General features: G+C 43.8%; 1 protein-coding gene across 9 annotated transcripts in view; it reads left to right on the top strand.

The window, feature by feature from the left end:
• Nucleotides 1–24,118, top strand: part of arnt2 (aryl-hydrocarbon receptor nuclear translocator 2) — a 347,931-nt gene that overhangs the window by 315,047 nt on the left and 8,766 nt on the right. For 8 of the 9 annotated variants that reach the window (XR_011348485.1, XM_069910315.1, XM_069910319.1 and 5 more), the window contains one exon: nt 16,768–16,913. Coding sequence is in view for 8 of the 9 variants with exons in the window: in XM_069910315.1 (XP_069766416.1) it covers nt 16,768–16,913 (146 nt within the window). In the remaining variant the exon portion in view is untranslated. Of the gene's footprint in view, nt 1–16,767; nt 16,914–22,201; nt 22,417–24,118 lie in introns of those variants that run through there. The other variant, XM_069910316.1, reaches the window with a different exon arrangement.

The raw sequence follows: 24,118 nt of genomic DNA, 5'->3' as shown, positions 1-24,118 counted from the left end.
CAACAGAAATCCCAAGGAGCCAATAATCTACTTCCCAGAGTTTGGGAAATGATTGTTTTAGACATAGTATATGCATTGGTTATTATCTTCCAAAATTCAACAGAACTTTTAAATGGTTCCAGTAGACTAGAGGGCTTGAATGTTTTTTAAAAAAAAGGAGGGAGAGAAAATGGTGACTTTAGGACCTGTTAACCTTTCATTTAAAAAAAAATTAAACATTCAGCACAGAAACAGGCCCTTCCAGCCCATGAGCCCGTGCCACCCAATCACACCCAATTACATATAGACTCACGTAATAGTCGCGTTTTTTCAACAGTTGAGGATCAGTGGAAGACTTTGAAATAGACTTTTCACAGAGCTCAACAAAAATATATTCTCATTAAAAATAGGGGCAGGAAGAGAGGGGCAAGTCAACCTTGGTTAACTAAGGAAATAAAGGAAAGTATAAAATTAAAGCTCATGTGTACAAAGTCACTAAGAGGAGTGAGAAGGATCAGGAAAACTTTAAAAGGCAACAAAGGACAACAAAACAAGAAATAAGGGAAGAAGGATCATGAAGGTAAATTAGCACAAAATATAAAAACGGCAAAGAAAAATTATAAATATATAAAACGCAAAAGTGTGGCTAGAGACCACTTAGGTCCCTTGGAAGATGAGAAAGGGAAATTGATATTGAGTAATGTGAATAAGGAAACAGGTTTGGCCTTCATCGCTAGAGGAATTGGATTCAAGAGCAGGGAGGTCATGCTGCAACTGTACAAGGTCCTGGTGAGGCTGCACCTGGAGGACTGTGTGCAGATCTGTGTGCAGTTCTGGTCTCCATACTTGAGGAAGGATGGATTTGCCTTGGAGGCCGTCCTCTCCTCGGTGGAGGAGAGGAGAGGAGAGAGGAGAAGGACAGAGAAGAAACGAGTCGGGGGCAGGTAAGAAAACTTTTTAAAAAGTCTCTTTCCGGGGCCTGCGGAGAGGAGTCGGCGTCGGAGGCGGCCATTGGTCAGACGGGCCTACAAGAGAGCGTGTCGGGAAGGTAAGGTCTTTTTAAGGGCTCTTACTGGGGACAGGGCCTAGCAGTCAGGAGAGGAGAGGAGAGGAGAGAGGAGAAGGACAGAGAAGAAACGAGTCGGGAGCAGGTAAGAAAACTTTTTTAAAAGTCTCTTACCGGGGCCTGCGGAGAGGAGTCGGCGTCGGAGGCGGCCATTGGTCGACGGGCCTACAGGAGAGCGTGTAGGAGTTAATTGGTAAAAGGCCAATAAATAAGAGGGACAGCGAGCGAGTGGCCCAGCGAAGGAGTGGGACTTCCAGGCTTTGGCTATTCAGGCTTCGGCGAAAGCAGGCGGAGCGAACGGTTGGCTGTTTTTATTAGCACTTCCTAGGTGAGTGCACTGTACATGAAAAAGCTGAGCCATGCCTATGGGGTTAGTGCTCTGCTCAAGTTGCCAGATGTGGGAGGCATGGGTGACCTCCACCCTCCCAAATGACCATATCTGTGCCAGGTGCAAAGAGGTGGGGTTCCTTAGGGGCCGAATTGATGAACGGGAGCTCCAGCTTGATGACCTTAGGCTCGCAAGAGAGAGTGAAGAGGTAAGCGAAAGGACCTTAAGTCTTCCCACAGGACATACCTGCAGGGGATGTAATGAGACAAAAGCATTAAAAAATAAAATTAAAGAAATGGAGTTGCAGCTTGATGATCTGAGGCTTATCAGGGAGAGTGAAGAATTTATAGATACAACACTCAGGGAAGGGCTTACCCCTGGATTGGGGGGGTCAGGTAAGTGGACTACTGTCAGGGGAGGGGGGAAAGTTGCTAGCTCTGTGGTGAGCACCCCGGTGGCTACTGCTCTTAGCAACAAATATAGTGTATTGGATGTAGTTGGGGAAGATAACCTGCCAGAGGTTGCACCAAGGGAACCGGTGGTGCGGAAAGGAAGGAAGGGGAACAAGGTGGTCATTGGGGACTCCATTGTCAGGGGAACAGACAAAAGATTCTGCGAACCTGACAAGTGTTCCCGTATGGTGTGTTGCCTCCCAGGAGCCAGGGTGCGAGACGTCTCGGATAGGGTTCAGAGTATCCTGGGGGGGGGGGGGGGGGGAGGTGAACGGCCAGAAGTCCTGATACACGTGGGTACAAATGACGTGGATAAGATGAAGGAGGAGAACCTGAAGAGGGACTACCGTGAGCTCGGAAGGAGGTTAAGAAGCAGAACCTCCAGGATTGTAATCTCGGGGCTGCTACCTGTGCTGTACATGGGTGGGGGCAAAAATAATAAAATCAGGAGGTTGAATGTGTGGCTGGAGGAATGGTGCAGAGTGCAGGGATTCAGGTTCATTGACCATTGGGATCTCTTCTGGGGAAGACAAGACCTCTACAGGAGGGATGGTTTACACCTGAATGCAATGGGGGCCAATATACTGGCAGTTAGGTTTAAAAATGCTGTCAGATTTGATTTAAACTAATTTGGCAGGGGGACGGGAACAGGACTGATAGGGAAGCAGATAGGAGAGTGAATATAGGGGTGTTTCCGTTAGACGGTGAAACAATAAGGAAAAAGGGAACTAAAAAGAATAAGAGAGTAGGGGCAAGTGCATCGAGAACAAAGGTGGAGGGAGAAAGGAGATATGGTATCAAGGTATTGTGTATGAATGCACGGAGTGTAAGGAATAAAATGGATGAGCTTGAGGCACAAATGGCAATGGGAGGTTATGATATTGTCGGAGTAACGGAGACATGGCTGCGGGAAGGGCAGGATTGGGAAATAAATGTTCCAGGGTACACGTCCTATAGAAAAGACAGAAAGTTAGGAAGAGGAGGTGGGGTAGCTCTGTTGGTAAGAAATGAAATTCAGGCGTTTGAAAGGAAAGACATTGAAACAGGTGGGGTAGAATCTGTTTGGATAGAATTAAGAAATTGTAAAGGCATGAGGACCATAATGGGGGTCATTTACAGGCCTCTGAAAAGTAGCTTAGATATCAGTAGAAGTATAAATCAAGAATTAAGAGTGGCATGTCAAAGTGGTAGCAATACAGTAGTTATGGGGGACTTTAACATGAAGGTGGACTGGGATAATCAGACGGGGGCAGGAGCACAAGAGACTGAGTTTATTGAATGTCTACGAGATACTTTCTTGGAGCAGCTAGTGGAGGAACCTACCAGGGGGAAGTCGATTCTGGACTTGGTGCTGTGCAGTGACGCAGAGTTAATAAGTGACCTCGATGTAGGGGAGCCATTAGGGAATAGTGACCATTGTATGGTTACTTTTGAGCTGCAATTAGAAAGGGAAAAAGAAAGGAAGTCGGAAGCATCTGTACTGCAGTTAAATAAAGGGGATTATGCAGCTATGAGGGAGGAGCTAGCCAAAATAAAATGGAAAGATACACTAGCTGGGAGGACAACTGGGGAAAAATGGCAGGTATTTTTGGACATTTTTCACAGGTTTCAGGACAAATTTATTCCAAAGTGGAGGAAAGGCTCGAGGAGATGCAAATGGCAGCCGTGGCTAACTAATGAAATCAAGTGTAATATCAAATCCAAAGGGAGTAAGTATAAGATAGCGAAGCGGAGTGGGAAGTTAGAGGATTGGGAAACCTTCAAAGAGCATCAGAGGGTAACTAAGAAAGTCATAAGAGAGGGGAAAATGAAGTACGAGAGGAAATTAGCAAATAATATAATGGAGGATAGCAAAAGCTTTTTTAAATATGTGAAGAGGAAGAAATTGGTTCATTCCAAAATTGGTTCATTAAGAATGGAAAAGGGTGAAATTATTACCGGAAACAAGGAGATGGCAGAGGAATTTAACAAATACTTTGCAACTGTCTTCACCAAGGAGGATATAGGTTATGGTCAGTTAGGGGGTAGTGGTCATGCGGTGTCAAGAGACTTGGGGAACTTTCCTGGGGAAGTAGGGGATCTAATGGATATCCGGATCCAGAAACAGGAGGTTGTGAGTAAATTGTTGCGACTGAGGGCTGATAAATCCCCAGAGCCTGATGGGCTGCATCCCAGGGTGCTTAAAGAAGTTGCTATGGAAATTGTGGAAGCACTGGTCGACATTTTCCAAAGTTCCATAGATTCGGGGGAGGTCCCTGAGGATTGGAGAGTGGCTGATGTGGTGCCGATTTTTAAGAAGGGAGGGAGGGAGAAAATGGGAAATTATAGACCGGTCACCCTGACGTCAGTGGTGGGGAAGATATTGGAATCTATCATAAAAGGAGTAATAGCAGAACACTTAGGCAGAAATAATAGTATAAGTGCTAGTCAGCATGGATTCCTTAAGGGTAAGTCATGCTTGACTAACCTGGAATTTTTCGAGGATGTGACAAAGCGGGTGGACTTGGGAGAGCCTGTGGATGTGGTGTATTTGGACTTCCCGAAGGCCTTTGATAAGGTACCGCACGGGAGACTAGTGGGCAAGATCAGGGAGCATGGTATTGGAGGTAAGGTGCTGACATGGATAGGAAATTGGTTAAGAAATAGGAAACAAAGGGTTGGGGTAAGCGGGTCTTTTTCAGGATGGCAGGATGTGACGAGTGGAGTGCCGCAGGGATCGGTATTGGGTCCTCAGTTGTTTGTAATTTATGTAAGTGATTTGGATGAGGGGATTATAAATAATTTGAGCAAATTTGCAGATGACACGAAACTGGGTGGCGGTGTGGGGTGTGAGGAGGATGTCAGGAAAATGCAGAGGGACTTGGGGGAGTGGGCTGCTGAATGGAAGATGACGTTCAATGTAAGCAAAATGGTTATCCATTTTGGGGGCAATAATAGGAAAGCTGAGTATTATTTAAATGGAGACAAGCTAGGGAGTGGGGAGGAGCAAATGGATCTGGGAGTACTTGTTCACCGGTCACTGAAGACTAGCATGCAGGTTCAGAAAGCTGTGAAGAAGGCTAATAGCATGTTGGCTTTCATAAAGAGGGGATTGGAGTATAGGAACAGAGACGCCCTTCTGCAGTTGTACAGGGCCCTGGTGAGACCCCACCTGGAGTATTGCGTCCAGTTCTGGTCTCCAATTTTGAGGAAGGACATACTAGCTATAGAGGGTGTGCAGCGCAGATTTACAAGGTTAGTTCCAGGGATGGCGGGGTTGACAAGAAGGCTAGAAAAACTGGACTTGTATCCGATGGAGTTTAGAAGGATGAGGGGGGACATGATTGAGGTATACAAAATTATCAGGGGGATAGACAGGGTGAAGTCGGATTACTTGTTCCCAATGATGGGGGAGACGAGGACTAGAGGGCATAGTTTAAGAATACAGGGTAGGCCCTTTAGGATGGAAATGAGAAAACATTTTTTTACCCAGAGAAGTGTGAATCTGTGGAATGCTCTGCCACAGAGGGTGGTAGAGGCAGATTCGCTGATTATGTTCAAAAGAGAGTTAGATAAGACTCTAGTGGGCAAAGGAGTTAAGGGTTATGGGGATAAGGCTGGAAAGGGGTACTGATAGTAGTGATCAGCCATGATCTGTAAAATGGCGGTGCTGGCTCGACGGGCCGAAGGGCCTTCTCCAGCTCCTATTGTCTATTGTCAGAGGAAGTTCACCAGGTTGACCTACAAGGAGAAACTATATCACCTGGTATTATACTTAATCAAATTCAGAAGAATGAGAGGAAGTCGTATAGAAACATAAATTTATGAAAGGGATAGATAAGATAGAGGCAAGAAAATTGTTTTCACTGATAGGTAAGACCAGAACTAGGGGACACAGCCTCAAGATTCAGTGGAGTAGATTTAATACGGAGATGAGGAAAAACTTTTTCCCAGAAAGGAGTGAATCTGTGGAATTCTCTGCCCAAGGAAGCAGTTGAGGCTACTTCATTAAACATATTTAAGATTTAGTTAGATAGATTTTTACCTAAAAAAGGAATTAAGGGATATGGGGAAAAGGCAGGGAGATGAAGTTGAGTCAATGATCAGATCAGCCATGATCCTATTGAATGGTGGAGCAGGCTCGATGGGCTGGATCATCAACTCCTGCTCCTATTTCTTATGGACTGATTTTTCAGGTCAAATTTGATGGGGGGGGGGGGTTTACTTTTACACTGTCATACTTTTGACTATGGTTAAGTACCTGCGTCATTCAAGGCATCGGGAACTTGGATGGCCATTACTGGGTGGTAAATCTGCATTCAGGGTGTTGGGTGTTCAGACGGATGGGCGGCCAAGGCGAGAATCCACGTTCGGGGCGTTGGGAGCTTGGATGGGCAGTCGAGGCAAGGGTTCACAGTCAGAATGTTGGGAGCTCCAGTGGTTAGGCAGCCAGGGCATGGGTTCGCGGTCGGGAGCTCAGATGGGTAGGTGGTTGGAGCCAAAAGTATGGGGGTGGGTTTGATTTTTACACGTCCTTAAAAAAAAATGCAATTTTTGGGTCATGGGTGGGTGGGGGGGGGGCATCGACTGTTACATGAGTATATACATAAACCTACAACACTTGTGCGTTTTGAAGGGTGGAAGGAAACCAGAGCACCCGAGGAAAACCCGTACAGAAACATGAAGAACATACAAACTCCTAACAGCGTGGGATTCGAACTGGGATCGCAGGCGCTGTAACAGCATTGCGCTAACCCCTACACGACCACAGCACAGGAACAGATGCTTCGGCCCACATGTCTGTGCTGAACACAATTCCCAAATCAAACTAAAACTACTCCTTACATCTTCAAGATTCAAGATTTCTTTAATGTCATGAAATAGTGCAGAACATGTAATATTTCACAAAGTTACCAACTGTCTGCAATGAGGCAGACAAAGAGTCGCCATCATTGTCACTCTGCATCTCCTGGCAGATATCCATCCACCCCCTTCATTTTCATGACTCCATTTAGAAACCTCCTCAATGCTACTATTATATCTGCTTCCATCACTGCATCTGGCAGCCTGTTCCAGGTACCCACTACTCTGCGAAACATCAAGGGCTGTAGGGCCTGTACTGTGTTGTCGTGTTCTGTATAATATATTTGCCTTGCACATCTCCCTTAAACTTCACCTTAAGCACATTTCGTCTGGCATGGGACATTTTAACAGAGAAAACAAAGACTCTTGACTGTCCACCCTATCGATGCCTCAGGTGATTTTATAAATCAGGCCTCCCCTCAGCCTCCTATGCTCCAGAGGAAAGCTCTCCCCACAACACATACCCTCTAAACCAGGCAACATCCTGGCAAACATAGAAATTTGTCTGGAAAATGCTGGAATCTGTCATGTTATGGTAGAGCTGAGTGAAACGTGAAAGTGTGCAGATACTGTGATTGTCATAAAACACACACCGAAACGTGGGAGGAATGTAGCCGGTCTTTCAGCGTCCATAGGAGACAAAGATATATTGGTGATGTTTTGGGCCTGACCCCCCTCTTCAAGGAATAAGCCAGAAGCAGGAAATCTCAGAAAGTCTCAGAATCCAGACAATGAAGGAGGAATCAATTGGATGTGATAAGGGACGAGGTAAGAATTTAATCATGTTTGTGTGAAAGGAGATGGATTGGAGAGACAGAGATAGGGAAAGGCGCTGGGGGAAGAAGGGGGAGGTTAACGAAAACCAAAGGAGTTGTTATTAAGTTGTTATCGGTTGGTTATGGTAGAACTTTCCATTTGTACGTTTTCCCTGTGACCTCATGGGTTTCCTCCAGGTGCTCCGGTTTCCTCCCATGTTCCATAGACGTACATGGTAAGTAGATTAATTGGTCATATGGGTCTATTTGGGCGATGTGGGCTCATAACTCAGAAGGGCCTGTTACTGTGCTATATCATCAAATTTAATAACGCTAATTCGAGTCTGAGTCAGACAGCACAGAAACAGGCCCCAACCAGCTAATAAATAGTCATCTATACTAATCCCAGGTGCTGACACTTATAGGGATATAGGGAGAAATTTTTTTGTGTGTGTGTGTGCTATTCAAAGGCGAGCAAAGAGCCACCATGACCCAGAGGCATTTTGTAAAAATGGATCAGAGAGAAAAAATAGTCCCTTCAGAGACAGTACATGGTCGGGAATCAGTCATCTCCCCTGATGTAGACCACCGCCCCCAATCAACAAGCTCCTGGATCCAGCTGCACTCTCTCCAATGCATGCTGATCCAGATTCTCTGAGGCATCCACACTTGGCGGGAGACCTTGGGCCCGGCCTCTGCTGCAGTAGCAACCACTTCCTAACTGCCATCTCGGCGTGGGCCCTCGGCCTTTGTCATAGCCAAAACCACTGCTGACCTCACCACCTCCCTCTCCTCATGAGTGGCCCCCAGTCCCATCCCCCGGGTAAAAGTGGCTGGAACGGCAAGTGGCCCGATGCAGGAGCCAAGCCATGCATGTTGGCCCACTGTCCCTATCTACTGTGCCTTGGAGACTCAAGTGCTTGCCTGGATATTTGCGTCTCTGCCTCCACAACCCACTCTGTAAGTACATTCCAAACTCCAGCTAACCTCTGAGTGGAAAAAAATCTTCCTTATTTTCCTCTAAAACCACTCACTTTTTGCCCTAAACCTGGATACAAACACTGGTGCTATGGGGAAAAGTTTGCATGTCTCTACCCTATCTCGTTGGTATGCCTCTATCAGATCCCCCTCAGTCATCGCTAGTGAAAGGAAACATATCCAGCCCCTCCAAATCTGTTCCATAACTGAGTCACTCCATCCCAGGGAACATCCTAGCAAACTTATTAAAGGGAAATCCTGTTTGACTGATCTCCCAGATGTGAATTACAGAAAGGTTATACCAGTCGTTGTGGCACATTAGATCTTTGGAAGGTTTGTTTGAGGAGGTTAGTCATTCAGGATACAAAACATAGAATTTAAGATAAAGTACCGTCATGTTTTGGCCAGTAAGATTGAAAGAATGCAGAGAAGATTTACTAGGATGTTGTCGGGACTTGAACTGAGCTACAGGGAAAGTTCAAACAGGTTTGGACTTTATTCCCTGGAGCGAAGAAGAATTAGTAGAGATTTGATATAGGTATACAAAATTATGAGAGGTATAAAATGCAAATAGGCTTTTTTGATTGAGGTTGGGTAAGATACAAACCGGAATGTTCCTATATCCCATGGCCGATGGAATATAATATGGAAAAGTGTAAAGTGATGAACAATTGGGAAATGTTGTCGTTCAGAGGGATCTAATTGCTCTTGTACACTGGTAGCCAACGGGGACGTAGACAGTCAAAATCTTTATTCGCTTTGGTAGGTAATGTCAAAAAAAGGGCGGAGATTTAAGGCGAGGTCAAGGAGTTTGATATGAAGGGAAAAGATTTTTTACACAGAGGGTGGTTAGCAGTGAATGCAGCTCAGAACATAACGCAACTCCCCTCCCCTCCATGGTTTCTGTCTACATCTCCTGCTGCAGATGAAAGACAGTCAACACACTGAAAGCCCCATCACACCCAGGATACACTCACTTCTCCCTCCTCCCATTGCAGGCTTAAGAAGGTCAAAGCATGGACCAACAGTCTCAAAGACAGTTTCTTCCCTTTAGCCATCAGGCTCCTGAATGAACCCCACCACAGTGCACTCATGCTGCCCTTGCCTAATGCTCTTTGATCTTCTTTTCATTGCAATCCCATGGTGCTTTTTACAATGCTGCATATAAAACTAAAGATAACCTGTTGGCCTGCTCGCAGATGAACCCTTCTCACTGTACTAGGCCTTAAACAAGATAGTGGTTACACATTTTTGTGTAAATTCCTGTACTTGGTGTTTTGTGACAAATAAACTTCAAATCTTACCTGGAACATGTGAGATGAGCCATTAGAATCAAATTAATGGACCCATTTAAAAGGCATTTCGACAGACATTGAAATAGGCAAGGCAAAGAGAAGGCAGTCTTGATGTGGGCAAATGGACTTGGTGTGGGTGGGCCAAACATTCAGCATGAATGTGCTGGCCCCAGGTCCTATTTCTGTCCTGTACCAACTCTGTCTCAAATGGGTCGCTGCAGCAAGTGATGAGAAAGACCAATAGTACATTGGCCTTATTTATAGGAGTATGACTAACTTACTGGAGCTGTCCAAGGCCTTTGTGAGACCACAGCTGGATTATCGTGTTCAAACATAGGCCTCCTAGCCTTAAGAAGGGAGTGCACTAAGTTTCACTGAGCTGGTTCTGGAGATGGCAGGTTTGCCACATAAGCTGAGATTGAGTTGTCTAGGTATGCATTCTCTAGATTAAAGATGAGTCAAGATGAATGGCAGAAGCTTGAAGGGTCAGGAGCCTCCTGCTTCAGGGGTAAGGCTTGGTCTACGGATATGACCCACTTCACTTCCACAGCTCTCTACCCTCCACATGACGAGCTGAAACAGCAACAAGTGACCGAAAATCTAAAACTCTGAGATGAAAACAAAGCCGTGGGTTAGCTTCTGCTGCCTGACTTGCTTGCCATTTGCCCCCCCTCACCTTTGTTCTTAATGTACAGCACAAAGTCGAACTCCAAAGATTCAAGTGTCTTTCCTTTTCACTCTGGTTCCTGAGGTCAAAGTTCAATGTAAAGTTTTTATGTGCGGATTTTAGGAAGAAGATTCTTGTTTCAAGTATAATCTGTAAGTTTGATTGTTCGCCCTATGTCTCCCCACTCTTCAAAACGTATTGGGGGTTGTAGGTCAATTGGGTATAATTGGGCGGTACGGTTACCTTGCTGCATTTATGTCGAAATAGTCTAAATTAAATTTTTCATTCCGGACTTGTTCAATTCAAGCATGACAGTTGCTCTGGGACAAATGCACTTCACTGAGAAGCAGTGACAAGATATCAGATGTCCGGAGTATCTTTTCTTTGTATTAGTCTGTTCTGCAACCATGGTCATTTTGTTTTGAATTTGATATTGACTTCACTGCTTTGAGATGAGCTGGGCGTTTATTTGGTGTTCACTAATTCAGGCCATCTTCTTGTCCAAGAAACTGCAGGAGCAAAAAAAAAAACCAATCCACTGGATTCAGCAGGTCAGGTAGCATCTGTAGAGACGAAGAGACAGTCAGAGTTTCAGCTCCAGACCCTGTGTCAGGACTGAGAGTGTAGAGGGGGAGATAGCCAGTATAAAGAGGGAAGTGGGAGGGGTGAGAGGCAGGGGAGAGCAGGTCATTGGTGGAACAAGGCGAGGAGGGAGATAATGCCAGGTGGAAAAGCAGGAGGTGTGGAGCCAGCTGCTCCTTGACCCACTCAGTTGCTCCAGCTGTTCGTTTTTGGGGTTTATCCAAATTAATTCATCGTCAATTTAGATAATGCTAGAAATAGGAGGAAAGAGATATTTGCATTTATCACGAGGGCGTAGTTGACACAGCTGTTAGCGCCACGCTGTTACAGCGACCAGGACTAGGGTTCGAATCCCGTGCTGTCTGTAAGGAGTTTGTACGTTCTCCCCGTGTCTGCATGGGTTTTCCTCAGGGTTTCCGGTTTCCTCCCACTGTCCAAAACGTACCGGGGGTTGTAGGTCAATTGGGCGGATTGGACTCGTGGCCGCAAGGCCCTGTTAACCTGCTGTATTTATCATAATGGTTAGCTCAGCACTATTTCAGCACCAATGACTCGGGTTCAAAGGCAGCGCGGTCTGCAAGGAGTTTGTACGTTTACCCCGTGGCTCCGTGAGTTTTTTCCGAGTGCTCCGGTTTCCTCCCACGTCCCAAAGACCTACAAGGTTAGTAGGTTAATTAGTCACATGGGTGGCATGAGCTCATGGGCTGGTTGAGCTTTTAATTAAAATTAAATACCTAATCAAAAGACCACTCAGTTACTTTTGAATTGTAGCAACCATATTGGGAAGTATTATTACTGATTTATAAATAAAATAGTAATAAAAATATGTATTTCTATTCTTATATTAGAAAGTAAGAGCAAGAATTGATCACCAAGTTCCTCATTGCTGCCAATAGGATCGCAGTTGATCTCTGCAGTTGGTAAAGGAAATGCAGAGTTAAACAGTTTGTAATCTATTGCTTCATTTCTGTGGGGTCAGGATTGACCTCTTGTTTGAAAGGTAACATTCCCTGAAATGCTGAACTCCACTGAAAAGTTGGTGGGGGTCAGGTGGTCATATCTACAAATGGGGCTTCAACTCGGATTTGGACAAAACTGCTCTGAGCCGTGCCAAGCTGCCACTAGCTATCTGTCCAATTAAAGCTGTCTACTGAACCCTCACTTCTTCTCCATCATGTGATAGCTTTTGCAGATTCAGTTCCTTTTAAAACAATTTTATAGTTCATTCCTCCATAAAACATTTTAAACACTCTTGGTTGCAAAAATTATTTAAATTTTAAATTCATCACAGAAGAATCAGAATTTATTGTCATGAACAAGTCATGAAATTCGATGTTTTGCGGCAGCGTCACAGTTGAACGTTTATTTTACACCATCTTACTACATCACTGTAAGAAAAACATAATAATAGTGGATGAGATTAAGGCAGTCCCTATGGTTTCATAAAATCATTCACATCTCTAATGGCAGCGGGGAAGAAGCTGTCCTTGTGCCGCTAAGTGCTCGTCTTTAGGCTCCTATACCTTTTCCCCGATAGTAGCAGAGTGAAGGGGGTATGGCCTGGGTGGTGGGGGCCTTTGAGGATAAAGGCTGCTTTCTTAAGTCACCGCCTCATGTAGATTCCTCGATGGAGTGAAGTCTGGTGCCTGTGATGTCGCAGGCCCAGTTAACAACCCTCTGGAGTTTATTCTTGTCTTGAGAGTTGGCGCCTCCATACCAGGCAGTGATGCAGCCAGCCGGAATTTCTCTCCACAGTATACCTGTAGAAGTTTACAAGAGTCTCCAGTGACATCCTGAATCTCCTCATACGCCTAACAAAGTATAGCCGCTGGCGTGCCTACTGGCGAAATAGCCAGTAACAGGCCATTTTGGCCCAAATTCTAAGGCAGTCTCTTGGAGTGATGGATGCCTTGTTTCTACAGAATGGAAGCTCCTATGCATAAAATCTTTTAACAAGAACAAATCAGGATTTGGGTTCGAATCCCGCGTTGTCTATAAGGAGTTGGTACATTCTCCCTGTGTCTGCATGGGTTTTCCCTGGGGGCTCAGGTTTCCTCCCACCATTTGAAACATACCAGGGGTGTAGGTTAAAGGGGGGTAAATTGGGCAACACAGATTGTTATTGTGCTAGATGTCAACATTTATAATTTATAAAATTATGGTCCAACCCCTTATAACCCATTATAGACACATTCACTTACACAAAATGCAGATGCCCTTTGGATTCTTCATATCTCCCATCACTATCTTCTCCTATCCCTCTCCAACTTCTGTTCTCTCTCCTCCCAGTCCTCTCTACTCCCCGCCCCCCACCACTTCCACATGCCCTGCTCTACTTTCCCCACCCATTCACTCTCCTACATATCCACTCAAACCCTCTAATCCCACTCCCACCCTGTAACTGGTTCTCAAGCTGCTAACTTCTTATGCGGGTTGGGTTGGTTATTTTTCCCCTGCAAGTTGCCCAGATCATGAATGGGGAGGAAGGGGGATTTAGTGAAGGCTGTGACAGATTAGTACAGATAATCATTTAATGGTGAAGGTTGTGTGCTGTATGAGATTAGACTGCATGCATTTATCGACAGGGTAGGTTGAGGGCAGATTTAATTGCGGTCTCCACAATTGGGGTTAAACGAGAACATCTACAGATGCTGGCTTCTGGTGCATACACAAAAGGCAGTCACCATTTTGGACCTGAGCCCTTCGTCAGGAATCTGGAAAACAGGTAGGTATCTGCATAAAAAGGTGAGGGGGAGGGGGATACAGATGGGATGGTGGAAGAAAAAGAAACTGGGGGAGAGAGAGCAGGGGACTAAAAAGGGTAGCTCGCTGATTTGAGAAGGAAGGGAAGGGGGTGGTGAACTGGAATGAAGGAGATGACCTCTCCTCTCCTTCCCCCCCAACTCCCACCTTTTCATTCAGGAAGGTGTCTGCCTGTTTTTCTAAATTCCCGAAGAAGTGCTCGGGCCCGAAACGTTGACTACCTTTTTACTTTTTATGGATGGTGTGTGACCTGCTGAGTTTCTCCAGTATTTTAGTGAACTGTGCTTACATAATTGGAAATACCTTGGATGGATGAACCAGGAGTCATGGATTCAATTGAACTGATGGAAGAATGAAATTGGAGATGAGGTGATAGAGAACCGGTGCATTCTGCCAGAAAGGTTGGTGGGTGGGCATTGAAGTGCCATGAACTGTATGGATGGGGCAGGAAGGTAGGGTGAGACTGGACAGCTCTCGGTCAACTTGTACTTGAAAGATGGGCCGAATGGTGTTATTGTCATGAACATTACTAGGGGTCATTTGTGGCCATTGACCAGCTGCTGATTAATAACCACCTGCATTTATATAGCTCCCTTAAGATGATTTTTAAAAATTTCAAGGCGTTTCATTGAAAATTAGGGTTTTGAAGGGAATGTTTAAATGATGAGACTGGCAGCGAGGTTTGCTGAGAAATTGTTGAGTGAGATCCAAGGCATTTAAAGAGGTAACAGTGGGATAATTGTTCAGGGATTAAAAAGCGGTCAGAATTGGAGGACTGCAGCGATATCGGGGGGATCCTGGGGCTGAATGGAGGTTGCAGGGATAATGAGAGGCAATGAATTGACTGAACTGCTCGTACTATCCCTCCGAGTCTTGACTATTTGGTAAATAATATTTTTGTGTGTGTATATTGTTTGTATATGCGTTATGTCTGGATGTTTTTGCACCGAGGACTGGAGAACACTGTTTCATCGGGTTGTACTTGTATAAACTTAAACTTGAAAGCCAAAGAAGAATATAAAATGGAAATGCTGCATTTCATCGGTTAAATTCAGTGAGTGGTTTCGAAGTAAAGTGGAACTAATGACCGTTTTCCACGGTAGGAGAGTCTAGGACAAGAGGGCACAGCTTAAGGATTGAAGTGCATCCGCTTAGAAAAGAATTACGTAAGAATTTCTTCAGCCAGAGTGTGGTAAACCTATAGGCCCTTTCAAACTGCAGCACCCGGGTAGCCCTCCTGGGAGCTGGGTGTGATCACTGGGTCTTGGGTGCAGGATACACCTTTCAAATTGAAGGCCAACCTATCTACTAAATCACTAACATGGCAATTTAAGGGGGATCCCGCCCCCTCGGTGAACGACGCATTACGCACTCACTGGAAGTTCATGATGTTCAGACGCTGGCAATGCAACTCTGCGGGGCCGACATCCCCGGCGGGTCAGCCATTTTCCTTTTCGAAACCGGCCATGGAGGAGACCTGGGTAAGTATTACTGGGTTCCCTGACCACTTCTGAGGTAGGTCAGGGACCTGGTTGGGTTCTGTTGGACCCTTTCAAATTGCCATGTAACTGGGGGACTAACCATGCAAATTGCCCAGTTAAATACATTTTACACGGAATTTGTTGCCATATGCGGTTATAGGTAATTGAGTGTATTTAAGGCAGAGATTGATAGGTTCTTGATTAGCCAGGGCATCAAAGGTTATGGGTAGAAGGGCAGGCAGTGGAGCTGAGTAGGAAAATGGATCAGATCATGATTAAATGATGGGGTAGACTCGATGGGCTGAATGGCCTATTTCTGCTCCTATGTCTTATGCTCTTAAGTATCAATCAACCCACTCCAGGTCCTGTGTAATAAACCCCTGAAGTGCCTCCAGCCTATTAACATTCTTCTTTAGAAACATAGACCAATGCTGTACAAAGTACTCCAGATGTAGTCTTACCAATAGACTTGTAACTGAATTATGTCCTCCCTACTTTTACATTCTATTGCCCTGGCAAGAAACAATAACATTTGTTAACTTTCCTGATTATACGCTGTACCTGCATGCTAGCCTTTTGCAAATCGTCCACTTGGACACCAGTTCCCTCTGCATCATGGAGCTCTGCAGTTGTTTATCGTTTAGATCTTCTGTCTTATTTTCCTGCCAAACTGGACAATTTCACATCACAGTATCCGGTATCCGGCACCTATGAGGATTGGTAGATGCCAGATAAACTAATTAAACTAATTTCCCGGTTACATAAGAATGTGTGTTGTATGCATTGTTGAACTAACCGCTGGGGGGGGGGGGGGGGGGGGGGTGGTGGGCAATTTTAAACCCGTATTTTTTTCCATGAATTTTTTTGCCAGTTGTTTGAATTCCAGATACTGTAGATCACAAAGTACAAAATTGGGACAAAATAAAACAATGAGTCGGGGAAAAACAGACTCTTCAACTCTCTCGTGATTTGATCTACTTCCTGCTGCTCCTGTTGAGAAGGTGTTCGGGCACTGCTTAAGGATCTTCTCATTGAGCTTCAATTTGCCAGTGTCCCTGGTCTCAGATCCTCAGCAGAAGCTGTTTCCCTTGGTGAATATGGACATTATTCCCTGTACCTAGGAACCCACTGCCCCCCACCCTGCCCTACTGAATTGGCTTCAATTCACTGGATTCGATGTCATGTCACACTCCTTGATCTCCCCAAAAAAAATCAATCAAGAAATAACTTCTTTCCCTGTTCACAAATTTATTTTTTACATTTAGACATTTCAGCCCACGAGTCCATGCCGCCCAATTACAGTCAATTGACCCTCAACTTCTGGTATGTTTCGAATGTTGGGGGGAAACCCACGCAGACACGGGGAGAACGTACAAACTCCTTACCGACAGCGTAGGACTCAAACCCTGGTCCCGATCGCTGGCGCTGTAAAGGAAGGTGTTGCGTTGACCCCGGAGGTTATTCCCTCCATTTTCTTTTTAATAGACTGCATCTCGCGCTAGATGCTTCACACTGCTGGGTTTTTTTTCTTGAGTAGTCACTGTTGTTTTTAATTGACGTATTGAAATTCTATTTGCAGCTGAGAGTGGACAAAGTAGCGGGCAGTTCCAGGGCAGATCCTCTGAAGGCTCGGCTGTCTGGTCTCAGTGGCAAGCCCAGCATCACAATCAACAGGCCAACGAGCAGCATGCACACCAGCAACAAGCCCAACCTGAGGTCTTTCAGGTGAGGGGAGTCAACTAAAAGGGTTTGCTTCTGAGGTCCCACAGCTACTCGTGAGAATACACACAGATGCTCGCAGCTGCTTGGAATTCATTCACGAGTATAATTTGGCAAATCTGATTAAATTAAAACTGAACTGATGTGACATAATTACCTTCAGCAGTACCGAATACCATTTGGCTTTCATGTTTAAAACCTTTTCTGAAATTTGCAGTGATACTTTCCTGATTCGTGTAAATGCTAACCAATCTGTGAATTCTCAGTTTGTTAAATCTCAGTGGTCTGTTGAATTGAAGAAATGTGTGAGTCAGGAATTATCACGGGTTAAGAATGGATCCCAGCCAATCGTGCCTGTAAAATCTTACAGGCATTGAAATTGAAAATGGCATGTATGGTCTTGCATTTCAGAACCTTCAGGAAATATCACAAGGCATTTTTCATTTAACCCTGGACTCCTTGTCGCTGTTTTCAGGGACTACCAGCAAGTGCATCCATTCTGTGTCCCCATTTACCGGGACTGGTTTTGTACCCAATCACCAGTTGGTTCGTACTGGTGTTTGTACTGTAGTTTACCCACGGACCCAGTTGGATTATATATTATGAAAGGTTAAAAATGGCTGGACTCCAAAAGACCCAAATCAATAATCCAGACGATAGATATTAAGATACTAAAATGAAAATTAGAGAATATGTGTTCATTTTTTTTTAAATGGTGTGACACTATGCTAAAGATCCCATTGAATCATTCAGGTCTTTGTAGGTCACCCGTCACCTTCCCCACCTCCCCCCCAACCCCTCCTCCAATCTAGTCCATGTGGTTGAGCCCAGAGTGGCTGCTGATGTGACCCAGGAGGTGGCAGTGGAGATGAGCGATGAACGCCAGTGATGCCACCATCCCGAAAATGAACACTGTTCCAAGTCTGGAAGAATGTGGGGTTAACCACACACGGCTTCAAATCTATTCTTCCCCTCACTCCGCACCTTCCACTTTCCACCCGTCATCACAGTCCCTAATATTCCTGGTTTTAAAAATCTGTTGTAAAACGTGAAAGTCTGCAGACACCGTGCTTGAAGTAAAAACGCAACGCTGGAGAAACACGCCTGATTTTCCGTGTGTGCTTTCCAGCCGGATGGCATCCACACCGACTTCTCTGCTAACCTATTCTCCATTCTCCTTCCCTCCCTTCCCCCTTGTCTTCTTTCCTCCAGTCCTCCATTCAGAGAGCTATCCCCCTGCCCCTGCTTTAGGACTGTGCTCCTCCCCCACTACCATTTTGTCCAGGCACCTGCTGATACTTGTTCAGATCTTGATGAAGGGCTCAGGCCCAAAACGTTGGTTGTGTATCTTTACGTAGCACAGTGTTTGACCTGCTGAGTTTCTCCAGCCTTGTGTCTTTACCCTGAAGACATGCAGCAGCTAAAGGTTCACAGCCCCTCCAGAGGTGCAGAATTCTAAAGAAAAGTACTGATCAGCGGACTGTGGACAGAGATGGAATTGAGTAGACCGAACCCAAAATCTGGAGCGTTCAGAAGGATGAGAGATCTCATTGAAATACAAAATGTTTAAAAGGCTGTTGGAAGAGAGGAAATGATCCCAGATGAGAAACCTTGAACTAGGACTCAGAAGATGAGTTGTTAAGATCGAAATGACAAGAGATGTATTTAAGTGGCGGGCTTTCTAAATCAGCGGTCTTCATCGTTAGCTTGTTTAGAGATTGATAGATTTTTGAATTTTAAGGGAATTGGGGGATATGACATGAGCACTTGAAAATAGCGAGGAAGTGGAAGATCAACCTGTGGTAAACCACTGTTACGCCGTGATTGGCTGTTACCGGACTGGACTCGCCTCCTGAGACCGATCCCACCTTGCAGGCCACCCTTTTACTTTTGCTCTGATCAGTCAAGGAGGTGAATGTACCAACTCCTTACAGATAGTGCGGGATTCGAACCCCAATCCCGATCTTGTTCTTGTTAAAAGATTTTGTGTTTGATTGTGTTCCGGTCTTTAGCTACAGCCAGACTAGCCACAGCTCAATGCATACCCCCTTCCCCGCATATCTCACATGGTCAACCAGATCATAGGTGTTTTCCACGATCGACCTGAAGTCGGCCTACCAGCAGCTCTCAATCTGCCCAGAGGACCCCCAGTATACAGCATTAGAGGCGGATGGCCATCTCTATCACTTCCTCCAAGTCCCTTTCGGCATCACCATTGGCGTCTCAACATTCCTTTGCGCAGCGAAATACATGAACCTGACATAACATGGTCAAAATTGTTTCCGGACAGCACGACTAGCCATCCTTGGCTGTGGTGTTGAGAATGGCATTATTGGCCCCGACCCCAACCGCATGTGTACATTGATGGTGCTGCCCCTCCCACACTGAAGAGATGCCTCGGGTTCTTCTGTTAGAGTGCTTGATTTCAGTAAAGCAAGGAACTTCCCAAGTGCCAGTTAAAATTCTCAGATATTGCAGCTGCCCAGTCACTGTTGTTGGAGAATGTTTTAATTCTCGATCGAAAGCGGACACAGGAGAGACGACTTTGATTAGAGGTGTTGGAGGATAGATCAATAGCTCGGCAAAAAAATAATGTTGAATTCAGAATTAGTTAAAGGACCAGTTGTTGTAGGAGTTATTTCAAAGTTGCCCATGCGAGGAGTCCATTTCTTATTAGGGAATGATTTGATGGAGGATAAAGTTGGGTCAGTTTTGAGACTAACAAATAGGCCTAGTAAGGATGAGGTTGATGAAGATTGTGAGATATATCCTGCATGTGCTGTAACAAGGTCTTTATCTAAGAAAATGGTGAGAGCAGAGGATGATCCAGTTGATAGAGTCTTCTGAAAGAGTCCAGAAGGAGCAGGTTAAATTGGAGAGTCAGGATTTGTCTTTGTCAAGGAAAGAGTTAATTGACCAGCAAAAGACAGGTTTTGATCTTGCTGACTTGAGGGGGAAGGCTGTGAATGAGGAGGAGATTAAGGAAGTCTCCGGTGGATATTACTGGAAGGGTGAATTGTTAATGAGAAAATGGGGACCTCGTGATGTTCCTGCAAATGAAGAGTGGGTGGTGATTCATCAGGTGGTCATTTCTAAAGCCTGTCGGAATGAAATTTTAAATTTGGTCCATAGTACGCTTTTGGGAGGTCATCTATGTTTAACGAAGACCATGAATAAAATATTGAAACAATTTTTCAGGCCTGGTTTGAGGAAGGATGTTGTAAATGCTGGACATGTTACCTTTGTCAGGTTATGGGGAAACCTAACCAGGATCCTCCAGTAGCTCCATTTCAACCTATTCCTGTTGTTGGGGAACCTTTCACTAGGGTTATTGTGGGTTATGTGGGTCCCCTGCCTAAAACAAAAGCTGGGAATCAGTTTATCAATTATGTGTATGGTGTCCAGGTTTCCAGAAGCTATACCATCGAGGAATATTAAAGCAAAACAATGGTAAAGGCTTTGGAAAATATTTTCACAGTTTTTGTGTTACCTAAAGACATCCAGAGTGATTAAGGCAGTAAGTAATTTCATGTTAGGATTGTTTCAGCAGTTGATTTATGATCTGGGAATTAAACAAATCACTGCATCTGCATACCATCCTGAAACTCAGGGAGCTTCGGAAAGATTTAATTCTACTCTCACGGTGGCAAAATGGCGGCTGTTTTGGAGGGCCACCTTCAGTATCTCTGTTTAATTCATCTGCCTTTTGCAGGTAAAGTAGCCTCTGCTCCAAGAGTCACCGTCTTAGGTATCTGGACCAGAGATGTCCCAGATGAGGTTTTTTGTGTTCTGGGTGGCCATCACGGCTTAGGACCTTTAATTTTGTTAAAAGAACAATCGATCAATGAGAATGTACGGTTGGACTTGCTGGATTATGTTTCTAAGTTTAAAGATTGATTTTTTTCAAAAGTGTGGACTTTGACTCAAGAGAATTAAAAAATGGCTCAGGGTAAAATGAAGCAATTGTTTGACAGGAAGACTCAAGTTAGGAAATTTAAGACAGGAAATAAAGTGTTAATTTTGTTTCCAACACATGACAATCCTCTTAGGGTGAAATGTTTTGGAGCATATGAAGTAAAATCAAAACTGAATGATCGTAGAAATAAAACTCAGGTTTGACATATTAATATGTTGAAATCTTACCATGAGAACAAGGTAGTGGAGAACAGTCTGTATCAGAGGTGTTAGCTGTTGACAGAGTTGAGAAAGTTATGGATCATAAGATCATGGGAACAGAATCTTGTGAGGGTAACCTTAAAGAAACCATGGTTCCTGCACACCTGTCTAACTCAACAATTTTAGAAAACCTGAAGGAAAAGTTGGCCATCTTAAATCACAAGAACAAAAGCAGTTGAAGCAGTTGCTTTTGAAATATGTAAATTTATTTCCTGATGTGCCAAAAAGGGATGTCACTGATTTGTCATGATGTGAATGTGGAGAAGCGAGTCCCATAAAACAACTCCCTTATTGAATAAATATTCAGAAGAATAAAATCATGGATCAGGAGGTGAAATATATGTTGAAAATGATATGATCAGATCTCACTTCGATTGGAGTTCTCCTTGTGTTCTGGTACCTAAAACAGATAGAAGTTAGGTTCTGTACAGATTACAAGAAAGTTAATGCATCCCATTTTGAACCAAAACAGATGCTTATCTTATTCCTAGAATTGATGATTGTATTAATAAAATTTGGAAAGCTAAATTTCTTACTCAGGTAGATTTGTTGAAGGGTTTCTTGTGTGTGCATTTGTGACACCATTAGGCTTGTTCGAATATAATGTGCTGCCTTTTGGCATGAAAATGCCCCTGCAACATTCCAAAGGACAGTAAATTCGGAAATCCAAGGTTTAAAACATACAGATGCTTTTATTGATGATTTGATCACAAAAAGTGACAGATGAAAAGAACATCTGATGGAATTGGAAAAGTTCTTTGTGAGATTTTTCCAAGGCAAACTTAACTGTCAATTTAGCTAAAAGTGAATTTGGACATGCTGCTGTGACATACTTAAGACATGTAGTTGGTCAGGGCAAAGTTGTGCCTATCCAAGCAAAAGAGCAGGCGATTTCTGAATTTCTATTCCCAATGGAAAGAAAGCAGTGCGAAAGTTTTTAGGAATGACAGGATATTGTAGGAAGTTTTGCAAGAATTTTGCAGAAAGTTCTCTTCCTTTGACTAATCTTTTGAATAAGAGGGAGAAGTTTGAGTGGACAATATCTTGTTAGAGAACTTTAGAGAATTTAAAGGAGATAATTGTGATCTAACCGTTTTAAAATCTCCTGATTTTGACAGACCATTTTCTTCAGCCGTGGATGTCAGTGATGGGCAGTTGGTGCAGTTTTGTTACAAAAACATGATGAAATTGACCATCCAGTTGCCTACTTTTCAAAAAATTCAATGTTCATCAAAGGAACTTTTCCACTAATGAGAAGGAACTGTTGTCTCTAATACTCACTCTGTAGAATTTTGATGTGTATCTGGGTACCATACATAAAACAGTAATGATATTTACTGAATCCTCTGGTGTTTTTTAATAAAATGAAGAATAAAAATAAAAGGTTATTAAACTAGAGTTTGATCTTGCAAGAATATAATCTACAAATTAATCATATCAAAGGTACACATAATGCGATAGCAGATTAGTTGTCTAGATGTTAAAATGATCGTTTAAAAGAAAAACATGATTTTGGAATACATTGTTTTTACATGTTATATATTGTGTATTGTTATCACTGTAGCGATTGTAAAGTTAGAAATTAATTTTGTTGTAAAAGAACTCGAGAGTTAAAATTCCATTGTAGGGGAGAGTGATACAGTATAAATTAATACAATTATGGAATTAAATATATCTTAAGGGGTAAGGTTAGATTGTGAGGGGTTTAGCTATTAGTTTACATTCCACAAGACTCATAAACATTTCACAAAAGACATCTCATTTAAACTGCCTCAGGTGGAGTCTTCATGTCTACCAATGTGTCTTTACAAAAACCATGAAGAGAGCCTATTGAAGACTTCACAGGTGTTAATGGGACTGATGTTGTAGAATTGAAATGGACTATTTAAAGGAACAGATGTCCAGGCTCAGAATCTGATTTATCTTTTAATACTAAACTGGTGCCAGCGATCCAATTGCTGGTTGAAGTCTGCTGTTCTATGAGGGGTTTTGCAAACAGAGAGAGAGAGAAAGAGAGAGACAGTCAGTTGACAGCAGAAGATGGTGTTGGAAACGGACCTGTTGCAAGACCCCATTTGAAGACGGGTTTTGAGTTCTGAGTTCAGCCTGTTCTAAACGCTTGTAGTCAATTACAAGAGGTTGTGGCTGGTTATTGTGTTTCTCCTGAAATAGGGGAAAAGAGGGAACTCTCGGTGGTAACCTGGAAGAAGAGGTTATCTTTTGGAAAAGTCCACGGAGGTGCAGGTTACTTCAGCAAGACACTGAAGTGGCTGATTGAAAGAGATCAGTTTGTGTGTCCAACGAATATCACTCTGAAGCCAACAAGAACCTTCCTGAGCCGTAACAATTTGAATTAAGGCACCAGAGCCTGGTGAAGATCATAAATGTTAAACTCTGCACAGTGTGGAAAATTGCCTGATACCAGTGAACTTGGAGAAATGAAGAGTGAATGATTAGGCAGTGAAACAAAGAACTTTCCTGAACACATAAATTTTATATACACTTTAAATTAGAAGGGAGTTATGTTGTTAGTAATTAGTTAAATAGTGATATTATTATGTATGAAGAAAATTAAGAACATTTTTGTTCAATGCATGGAAGGTTAGTTAGGAAGGTGCAGTCTTTAGGTATAAATTTTGAGATAGTCAAATGGATTGAACATTGGCTGAAAGGGAGAGGCCAGAGAGTGGTAGTGGATAATTGTCTGTCAGGTTGGAGGCCGGTGACCAGTGGTGTGCCTCAAGGATCTGTATTGGGCCCATTTTTGTTCGTTATATACATTAATGATCTAGATGATGGGGTGGTGAATTGGATTAGTAAATATGCAGACGATACTAAGATAGGTGGAATAGTGGATAATGGTTTTCAAGGATTGCAGAGGGATTTGGGCTGCTTAGAAAAGTGGGCTGAAAAATGGCAGATGGAATTTAATGCTGATAAGTGTGAGGTGCTTCATTTTGGTAAGAAGAATCAGAATAGGACATATGTGGTAAATGGGAGAGCATTGAGGAATACAGAAGAGCAGAAAGATTTAG

This window comes from Narcine bancroftii, chromosome 14 (assembly GCF_036971445.1).
Source record: "Narcine bancroftii isolate sNarBan1 chromosome 14, sNarBan1.hap1, whole genome shotgun sequence".
Lineage (NCBI taxonomy): Eukaryota > Metazoa > Chordata > Chondrichthyes > Torpediniformes > Narcinidae > Narcine > Narcine bancroftii.
This window is presented reverse-complemented; position numbering and strand designations above follow the sequence as displayed.